General features: G+C 50.7%; 1 protein-coding gene across 1 annotated transcript in view; it reads left to right on the top strand.

The window, feature by feature from the left end:
- The first annotated feature begins 5,478 nt into the window (after window positions 1-5,478).
- Podxl2 (podocalyxin like 2) overlaps window positions 5,479-10,357 on the top strand; it is a 33,747-nt gene continuing 28,868 nt past the window's right edge. Inside the window, exon 1 of the mRNA XM_005071149.3 lies at window positions 5,479-5,590. Within this exon, the coding sequence (XP_005071206.2) occupies window positions 5,530-5,590 (61 nt within the window). The 5' untranslated portion in view covers window positions 5,479-5,529. The remainder of the gene's footprint in view (window positions 5,591-10,357) is intronic.

The raw sequence follows: 10,357 nt of genomic DNA, 5'->3' as shown, positions 1-10,357 counted from the left end.
AATGCTTAGGATGAATGGCTGCAGGTGACATCCTGTGGTTTTAAGTGAGGCTGTGACTGCTGGGTGAGACAGGCCAGGCCTTGGGCGGTGCATTTCCCTTTGCTGCTTTGGTGTTAGGGTTTTCTAGTACAGAGTGAACTGCGACTCTCGTGGGCTTTGCTCTGGAGACACTGTTTTGTGGGTATTTGGCTTCCAAATGGACTTTAATACTTTATGAGGGGTAGATTTCTCATCTCCTTTGTTTCCCCATTTGGTCCCTTTAGCTTTTCTACTACTGGGATGAATTTTGCTAAATATAAATTGTACTTAAAACATTCATTTAGGGGCTGGGGAGAGTGCTTAGTTTTTTTGTTTGTTTTGTTTTGTTTTTTTCCAAGACAGGGTTTCTCTGTGGCTTTGGAGGCTGTCCTGGCACTAGCTCTTGTAGACTTGGCTGGTCTCGAACTCACAGAGATCTGCCTGCCTCTGCCTCCCGAGTGCTGGGATTAAAGGCGTGTGCCACCACACCCCCACCCCTGGCCTAGTGCTCAGTTTTTAAGACACTGAGGACATGAGTTATTCTCAGAACCTACATAGAACGCCAGGTGCAGTGGTGTGCTTGTGGCAGGACTGGAGAGGCAGTGACAGGCAGTTCTCTGAGGCTCAGTGGCCAGCCAGATTACTCTCCTTGGGCAGTTCCAGACCAGTGAAAGATCCCATCCCAAAAAGAAAAACAACGGGGCTGGGGAGATGGCTCAGTGGTTAAGAACACTGACTGTTCTTCCAGAGGTCCCGAGTTCAATTCCCGGCCACCACATGGTGGCTCACAACCACCTTGAATGAGATCTGGTACCCTCTGCTGGTATGCAGGCAGAAGGCTGTATACACAATAAATAAATAAAATATTAAAAATAAAGAAAAGAAACAACGGAAGGTGCCTGAGGGGGGACACTCCAGGTTGTCTCTGGCCTATACACAAGAACACATAAGCACTCATGTAGACTTTCACTATTTGTGCACGTGTGTGTGCATGAGTATGTGCTGCAGGTGTGCATGAGTGCAGGTACAGATCAGAAAACAACAGTCAGGAGTTGGTCCTCCTACCATTGGTTCCAGGAATCAAACTTGATGGGTTGTCAAGCTTGGTGGCAAGTAACCTGCCAAGCCACCTCACCAGCATCATTTGCACTTAGTTTATCAATAAGTCATGCTTTTATTTTAAAATCAAAGTTGTACTTTTTACTGTTTTCTAATGTCTCTGATACTATAGGTATTCTGATTTATTTACATCCCGTCTCATACACTCACATACTCATTTATTTTAAAGCAGGGTCTAACTGTAGCCCTGCCTAGCCTGGAAAGAGATCCTCCTGCCTCTGCTTCCCAAGTTCTGGAATCACAGGCATACGCCACGATGCTATATTTATTTTTGAGACACGCTCTTATTCTGTAGCTCAGCCCTGACCTGGAACAGCCTCAACCCCCTGAGTACTCAGATTACAAGCATGAGCTGCTGTTCCTGGCTTTCCTTTGTATTTTTTAAGTAGCTTCTTAGGTTGAACGTTTAGTTCATTTTTTGTTTGTTTGTTTATTTGCGGCTTTTTTGAGACAGGGTTTTGTAGATCAGGCTGGCCTTGAACTCAGAGATCTGCCTGCCTGTGCCAAGTTCTGGGATTAAAGGCAGGTGCCACCATGCCTGCCTTCACTTTTAACCTTTTAAAAAATAAATACATGTGTTTGCAGTTATAGTATACCTGCCAGTATTCAGCTGCATCCCTGGACTTCCACACACAACGTTCTCATAGTATGAATTTTTGAGAAGACTTGAGGTTTTCCTATGATGTGCTGTAACTCAAGAGCTATTTAGAAGCGCATGCATTTGGGTCTGTGGTTTCCTCCATTGATTAAATCTCATTTGCTTCTGTGCGGGCTAGTTTTATGTCAACTTCACACAACCTAAAGTCACTGGAAAGGAGGGAGCATAGATTGAGGAAATGCCTCCATAAGATTGGACTGTGTGTAGGAAGATGGACATAGTGGTACAGTCCTTTAATCTCAGCACTTGAGAAGCAGAGATAGGCAAATCTGATCTGTCTGGTTCAAGGTCAGTCTGGTCTACAGAGTGAGTTCCAGGACAGCTTAATAAGTGATTGATGTGGGAGGGTTCAGCCCATTGTGGGTGGTACCATCCCTGGACAGGTGGTTCTGTAAGAAAGCAGACTGAGCAAACCATGGGAGCAAGCCAGTAAGCAGCACCCACCCATGGCCTCTGCATCAGCTTCTGCTTCCATGATCCTGCTCTGTTTGAGTTCAAGTCCTTCAGTGATGTGGAAGTGTAAGCTGAATAAACCCTTTGTTCTCCAGCTGGCTTTAGTCATGATGCTTCCTCACAGCAACAGAAACCCTCACTGGAACTTCTATACTTTTAAAAAATATTAATTTTGTGTGTGTGTGTGTGTGTGTGTTCCCTTTGCTCTAAGGAGGGGAAGCGGGTATCTCTGCCCAGGGCACCAGGTTGTCTTGGGGCTGGGATAGTGTTTCCAGAGATGGTCGAGCTTAAACTGTGTTTGTAATTAACAAGAATGATCTGGAAGAGATGCAGGTCAACAGTGTTCATAAAAGAATAGCACAGTGAAGTCTGGTAAGGAGCAGGTTGGGGGAGATGCTGACTGGCTGTCTCATCTCTTTCCCAAACTAGATTGTCACTCTAACAGCTCTTCTTCATATTGTTCCCACTGAGCAATGTCCATTAGGTTCAGACAGTTCAAACTGCAAGGCCATTAACTTTCTGGCCATTTCATTTTAGTCCTAGCATCCCATGTATGGTAATTAGAATATATTTAGCCCCATAAGCTCATAGGGAATGATACTATTAGGAAGTGTGGCCTTGTTGGAGGAAGTGTGGTCTTGTGGAAGAGGTTGGATAAAACATACCTTTAATCTAGACCTTGAGACTGGAAGGAAGGCACACCTTTAATCTGGGCCACACCTGTTAGAAGTATGTCACTGGGGGCAGGTTTTGGGATCTTTTTCTCAAGCTTCACTCTTTGACAGTCCACTTCCTGTTGCCTTTGAGTCAAGATGGATGAGTTGCTGTCCATCATGGTGTCTCTTTACAGCAATAGAAACCCTAACTAAGACAACATGCCTGTGTCCTCTGGGTGGCCTGGCTTTGCACAGAAACTATACAAAGTGGTTTTTCTCTAACTGAGTTTGTGTTTAAAGTAAAGCACCAAAAATAATCAGTCAACAAACACTAGGTCCTATTGGTTCCATCTCAGTGTTCCAGTGATTTAACTCACAGATTAGCCTAGTTAGACTTCCATCACCACTCCCCACCCCCCAGATACCAGCAACAGCCTCCTCCATGGTCACTGATGGTTTGCTTATTTTGTCTCGAGTGCCTGCCACTACAATTCAAAGGCCTAATGGGACCATGATTCCTATTTTAGAAATGAGTTTCTAACAGGACAAAGTCTACACTTACCCTGACACCCATAACCCTTCGTTCTGTAGGGCATGACCCACCGTCACTGCCCATCAGATGATGTAGGCTGGGCAGTCAGGTTGGCCTCAGGCTAGGCAAAGGATAAGAGTGTCTGCAGTCCTGTATTCCAATTGTTGCCACTCTCCCTGGGATCCTTAGGTTAGCCACTTCTTGTGTTCAGGGTCCTCATATTGAAGGATAAACTACAGAACTGCTAAATGCCACCCATCTCTGTCTTGTGCACTCCCCCAGTGATGATGCTCATTCCCCTGGATGTGACAGACCATGTCCACTCTGTTCTTTCCCTTGGAACTCATGTCTTGCCCTTACTGCCTCAAATCCTGTTTCTCTAAATAGACTACAAGATCCAAGTGCATCTATCTGTCTAATGACACCCCCTGCAGTGATCAGTAAATATAGTTTACAAAAACATCCAGCATAGGTCATGGCACAAGCCTTTAATCTCAGCATTCAGGTGGAGGCAGATGAATCTTTGTGAGTTCAAGGTCAGTCTGTTCTATACTGGGAGTTCTGGGCCAGTCAGGGCTACAAAAATATAAATAACTTTTTTTTATCTTGTAAAAAGGATTTTGACTTCTAAATGTATTAGTTTTATTTTATGAATATGAGTGTCTTCTGAATGTGCATCCTGTGCATGCATGGCATCCACAGAGGCCAGAAGAGATTGCCAAATCCTCTGGAACTGGGGTTAGTACTAGTTCTAAGCCATCATGTGGGTGCTAGGAACAGAACCCAGGTTCTCTGCAAGAGCCAGCAAGCGTTCCTGACCAATAAGCCAATCTCCAGTCTCTTCATTGTGTATGTGTTTCTGTGAATATATGACATGTGTGTACAGGTGCCCACAGGGGTCAGAAGAGAGCATCAGATTCCCTGGAGCTGGAATTAAAGGCAGCAGTGTGGGTGCTAGGAACAAATCTGGGTTCTCTGGAAGAGTAGCAAACTCTGCTGAACCGTGTCTCCAGTGCCTCTCCCCCGACACTAACGGTAGCTTAAACAGGCCCAGTCTTAACCTTGGTCCTCCCTAGTGCTACATGAATGTGCTACCATGTCTGGCTACAATCTGTTATTTTGCACAAGTTTTTCCCTAATTTACTGCATATAAAATAAAAATCCCACGAAATTATGGGTGCTGGGCAGTTATGCTCCAATGGGTGCTTTCATTGTTCACTGAGGAAGCAGGTTTCTCCCAAACCCAGCTTGTCCAACATTCCTCCTATGAGTGTGCTCTACAGAAGCAGACTGAGGGCTTCCTTCAGTTGTGACACTGGCCCCACATGTTGAGGAAAGTTCCTGCTCTCCTGAGACTGAGGAAAAGCAATGCCTGTCTTGTTTGCCTCCATCATGCTTGGCACAGGAGTGAACTTGATGTCAAGGAAAGCACAGACTAGAGAGAAAGGCAACTCTCACAAGATATCTGGTGACGGGGACGAATCTGCTCATGCTGTGAGAGCCAACTGGAAGTTGGAGCCTAAACTACATTGTAGTGGCTCAGAGGTTAAGAGCATGAACTGACCGGGATTCAGTTCTCAGCCCCCATATGGTGGCTCACAACCATCCGTGGACATCAAGCATGCACTTGGTGCACATACATACAAGCAGGCAAAACACACATAAAATGTAAAATAAATAAATTACACCTGGCACAGAGCAGCTCTCTGTTCTTGCCCAGGTTCTCTGCCAAAGCCTAGTCCTCCCTGGCCTTCAGAACTCCGGGCCACGTGCCCCAACAGACCTTTTTGCTGGCCTTGCTTCTCTCCTTCACTGCAGCTGGCGGGTCTGCTGCACAAAGCGTGCGGGACGGGGTTCCTGGGATGTCCCCCAGTGGCAAAGTGCACAAGGCTGAATGTGCAGGTGCGAAGCCAGACTCCGCAGCAGGACCCCGCCCCCTAGCCATCCACTGCATCGATTGGGCAGCTGGGAGCGTGAGCGACGGGTGTGCCGGCCAACGGGGCGCGCGCGCGCCACCGCCTTCGCTTTGCGCGCCCCCGACGCCGGCCCGGGCGCCGCGGCGCTGCGGCTGCTGCGGGCGGCGACGCTGCACCATGGCCCGGCCGCTGCGGGCCGCCCGACTGCCGCCGCCGCTGCTGTTGCTGCTGGCCGCGGGTGAGTGGGACCGGGCCGCACCGCGAGGGCGCAAGGCGCACAAGGCCGGTGCTGGCAGCGCCGCAGAACAAAGGCTGTGGGGCGCGCGGGGTCGGCCGCGCGCGGGGAGGCGGCGGCAGCACGGGGCCTGGAGCGGGGGACACCCCCCCACAAGCGCCGTGTCCAGGGAGCTGGATGCTCCGTGCCACGCGCGCGCTCAGGGACGGCGGTGGTGGGGCCGCTCCACGAAGGTGCCCGCGCCCCACCCCTCGCCAGGTGACAGGTGACAGGTGATCAGTTTGCGGCCACCGGGCAGAGGGGCGTGTGCGTGTGTGGGCGCGAGGGTTCAGGGAGGCGCAGCAGGGAGGCGAAAGCGCACGGGTGACACCCTTGGAGAAATCCTATCGTAAAGGTACAGCGTGTCGTTGTCGTCGTCGTCCCCCCCGCGTGGGCCGGGGATGCCGGGGGGCTGAGAGAGAGCTGCGTGGCCGAGGTGGATGTTTACATGTACGTGGAGCTTGCCTGGGAAGGCGTGTGCGTGTCGTTGTGAACGCGTGTCCTCGACTGCGCGGGGCAACTTTATTAGGAACTGACAAAGGGGTAGGTCTGAGACAGCCACTGCCGCCACACGGGGCTGTGTGTGAGACTTGGTACGTGGTTTTCCATTCAGTAGTCGCACCGGGTACCTCGTTAGTGTGGGTGTGTGACAGGTCGGGGCCCGAGGCAGGTAAGAAACGGATATGTCTGTGTGAGAGAGAAAGAGACTGCTTCCCAGGGTAGACATGGGATTCAGGGGTGTGTGCGTGTGTAGGGGGCGGGCACAAGAGCTTGACAGGCTCAGAGGCAAGCCACCACCACAGAAGGGGAGGGGGGAAGGCTGATGCAAAGGTGGGTCAGATCAGGACAGAGTAGAGCTGCTTCTCACAGAAGGGTGGAACTGGGACCCCATCCTAAGGCTGGTGTGGTGTCGGAGCAGGGTGCTGGGCCGGGTGGGCAACAGGACTCAGTGAAGAGCCCCGAGCCACATCCCCTCCAGTGGAGACAGGCATGGGACTGTGCTCAGGCAGTTACCCCACCAAGACCCACCCTGTGCAATGCATGCAAATTCCAGGGGGGGTCTGTGTGAGGGCAGGAGCCAACCTTGCTTGATACGGACATGTGATGGCCCTTACTTTGGGACTGTCAATGGTAGAACCCCAGGAAGATGTCTGGGGAGTTAAGGTAGGTGATCAAGGTTGTGTGTACCTATAATTCCAACACTTGGGAACCTAAGGAGGCAGGACAATTGGGTGTTCAAGGCCAGTCTGGGCTGCAGAGCAAGACCCTGTCTCTAAATAAATGATTACATACAAAATAAAATAAGACAAAGAGACTGAGAGGGGCTGGCCCCTCACACGTCCGTGCCCACCGTGAGCAGGCTGAGTTAGCAAGAGCACGTTTTCACCCCTGGAGACGAATAAAGGAACTAACAACACGATGGGGGAGGTGTCCGTTGGTTTTGGCATCAGACATCTACACAGATCACCTGCGTCTCTGCATATGCGCACAGTCAGCCCTCTGTGGAAGGTCTGCTGTCTCTTTGGGTTGGAGTCACACCAGCCCTGCCAGCAGTACAAGTCAGGACCCAGGCCTGGCTTTCCTGGCCTTCATCCTAGTGGCCAGTGGGATGACAGTCAGGCCCCTCCCTCCTCTCTGGTGCCACACTCTCCATGCATGCCTCTGCCCCTGTGCGGGCACGTGTGTGTCTTTCGGTGTGCCTCTCTTACACCTTTGTGTAGGAGAAAGCTTCACTTGAGTGCTGCTTCTTCACAGCATGCGTCCGTGGAGTGGCGGCGGGGGGTGGGGGAGGGTGGCGGGGGTGGGGGAGGGTGGCGGGGGTGGGGGAGGGGTGGTGCTCCAGCATTGCTGTTGGGCTGCCACTCTGGGCTGTGGGGGCAGAGTGGCAGATACTGCCCAGCCACCTCCCATGCTGGTGTCTGCTAAGGGCTTAGGGGGATCTGACTTGAAAGCTGCTGACTCGGGGAGGGCCGTGCGCAGCTGGTGGCAGTCAGACGAGATTGCCGGGACTGAGTGGGACGGGTGCAGGGAGGCTTCTGGGGCCTTGCCTCTCTTTGACCCAAGATGCCTGCCTGTTTCCTTGGCCCCCTTTTCTGGGCTCGTTTGGCTCTGATTTCCCTTGAGGCTGATCCCCCTCATCCCGTCCTGTGTGCCGTTTCCTCTCTGCCTCCCTTTGGGGTGACGGAGTAACAGAAAATGCAGTGAGCTCAAGGAAGAAAATTAATCACAGAGGGGGCATGATTCCGGGTGTTAAGTCAGGTGGGGTCTCCACTGAGGCAGACTAATTATTAAATTAAGATCAATTATCTGAAGAGAGGACAGGGCTCACCTTCTACTCTGGTGTCCTCTCGTGGTGAGCAGGTCTGAGAAGCAGCACACCCCCCCCCCCACACTCGAGCACACACTTTGCTGGAGTAATTACACTACCGAAGCCTTTGAAAACAGAGGTCTCTACAAAGACAAAGCAGTTATCGAAAAGAGTATGCCTTCCAGAGAATGAAAATTGGTTGGGAAAGAGTGAAAACCAGGGAGATATCAGGTCCCCCCCTCTTTTTTTAAAAGTGAGATTTCGGTCTTTGTTAATGCCTGTAAACCACCAGGAAAGGTGGGTGAAGAGGAGGAGATCCTGGGGGTGGGATCACTGCTGGATGCTGGAGTGCAGACAGAGTTGGAGAGTGGAGGCTCCCACCTGGGGCATGGAGGTGTCAAGGTGCAGACCCGGGGTGCACCCAGCCTCAGTGCTCTGCATACAGACCTGGCTGAACGAGAACCATCTGCCCCGCCCCCACCCCCATGGGAGTGCACAACTCTACTACTATCTTAGGGGCAGCTAGCTGAAGTGCTGGGCAGTTCTAGGTCCAGCTGACTGTAGTCACACTTAAGTTGATTTGTTTGTTTGTTTGTTTGGTTGGTTGGTTGGTTTCGTTGTGGTTGTTTTGTTTTCCAAGACAGGGTCTCACTATGTAGCTCTGGCTGTCCCGGAACTCACTGTGTGGATCAGGCTGGCCTCCAACTCACAAAGGTCCCCCTGCCTGGAATCAAAGACACGTGCCACTGCATCCAGCTAAGTTAGGTTCTGAGGAGGTAATGCAGAGGCTCTGAGGCGAACAGGTCACATCTCTTCAGGATCCATGTGGAGTATGAGTCCTAGATTCTTGAGGAAGACTAACTTTACTCTCTCCTGCTGTCGCTAAAGCTGTCTTTCCTATCATTCCTGCTGAAACAGTGTGTGGATAAAAGCTTTATTCCTCATGGCCTCAAAGTGTAGCTGCTCAGGCACCCTGGGAACCTGTACGATATTCGGGGTTTAATTAGCACACACATCCCTCATCACCTGACGTTTTCCTCTTCCTGGGATGCATGAATGAGTTTTCTCCAGATTGGTTTCTCTCATTTGGCTCCTTGCCATCCCTGCTCCCCAGCCCTGGGGAGGCTGTTCTGCAAACGAGGGCTGCTGTAGCAGCTGGTATCTTTATACAATTCAGATCCATCTCTCCCCCAAACTGCTAGTTTCCCTGCAGGCAGAGACTGTCCAGTGTCCATCTTTGTATCACCAGGAAGGGCTTGGCATGTCACTTGGCCCAGACCAAAAGTCCAGGAGTGACCACATGATTCTGTGGCCTACCTTCTTGTGTGAACTCTACCTCCAATAAGACGGGACGTTCCTCATGAGCCAGTCTTGGTTTTAATTGGCACTGGATGGACAGGATTCTGAGAACCTGTTTAGGTTTTTTTAAAATTAGAAAATAAGTGTTGAATAAATAAGGGCAGTTTATAGAAGTGTTTCTAAAGAGGGCCCTGTGGACCTGTGAATACGAGATGCGTGGTGGATCGTGTTGTTCCAGAGGCACTTTGTGAAAGGCAGAGCCCTCCACCTAACCTCAGCTTAGGTTTGCTGTGGGAACCCCAGGCAGAGTGTCTGAAGGAAAGGGTACCTTCCAGTCCTCAGCCCTTCTTCCTTCCTTGGCACTTACATCCCTTGGGATAGCTATGCTGTCTTGGATATTGTTTTAAGCAGCTCAGCCCAGCAAATAATTGCTTCCCAAACCTCCTTCACAGAACATCTGCAAGACCTTCCTGTGGGGAGAAGCAGCTAATTACAGCTCTTTCTATTAACTCAATCCCATGCGTCCTCAGTGATTCCATCTGTAAAACAGGAGGGTCCGACCCGATTATTATTTATTCACTCAAGGGCTTGCTGATCCCTGGTGTGTATCAGAAGCTAGACACTACAGTGTCAAGGGACACACTGAATGCTTACTGTCCGTGGGGGTGGGGGGGCACAATTCGATTGTTACCAATGGGTAAGCAAACTATAGGGCCAAGACTGTGATAACAAAGAATGGCACCCTGCTAGGCACGTGACCAGGGAAGGTTGCTCAGAAAATATCTGAGACTGGGAAGTCAGCTCAGTGGATAAGAGTAATTGCTGGGATTCTAACTCAAGCATGAAGACTTGGGTTAGAATCCCAGCACCCACAGAAAAAGCTGGGCATGGCTACACCTGCCTGTAATCCCAGGTTTTGGGGCAGAGAGTGGTGGGTCTGGAGTTTGCTGGCCAGTGAGAGACCCTAGCTCAGGGGAATAAAACAGGAAATGGTAGAGAAAGTTCATCTGACATTCTCTGCCCTCTGCATGTGCATGCATACTCACACACTCACATGCATGTAACATGAATGAGAGAGAGAGAGAGAGAGAGAGAGAGAGAGAGAGAGAGAGAGCTGTGTCCAG

The sequence above is a fragment of the Mesocricetus auratus genome, unplaced genomic scaffold, assembly GCF_017639785.1.
Source record: "Mesocricetus auratus isolate SY011 unplaced genomic scaffold, BCM_Maur_2.0 Super-Scaffold_100676, whole genome shotgun sequence".
Taxonomy (NCBI): domain Eukaryota; kingdom Metazoa; phylum Chordata; class Mammalia; order Rodentia; family Cricetidae; genus Mesocricetus; species Mesocricetus auratus.
This window is presented reverse-complemented; position numbering and strand designations above follow the sequence as displayed.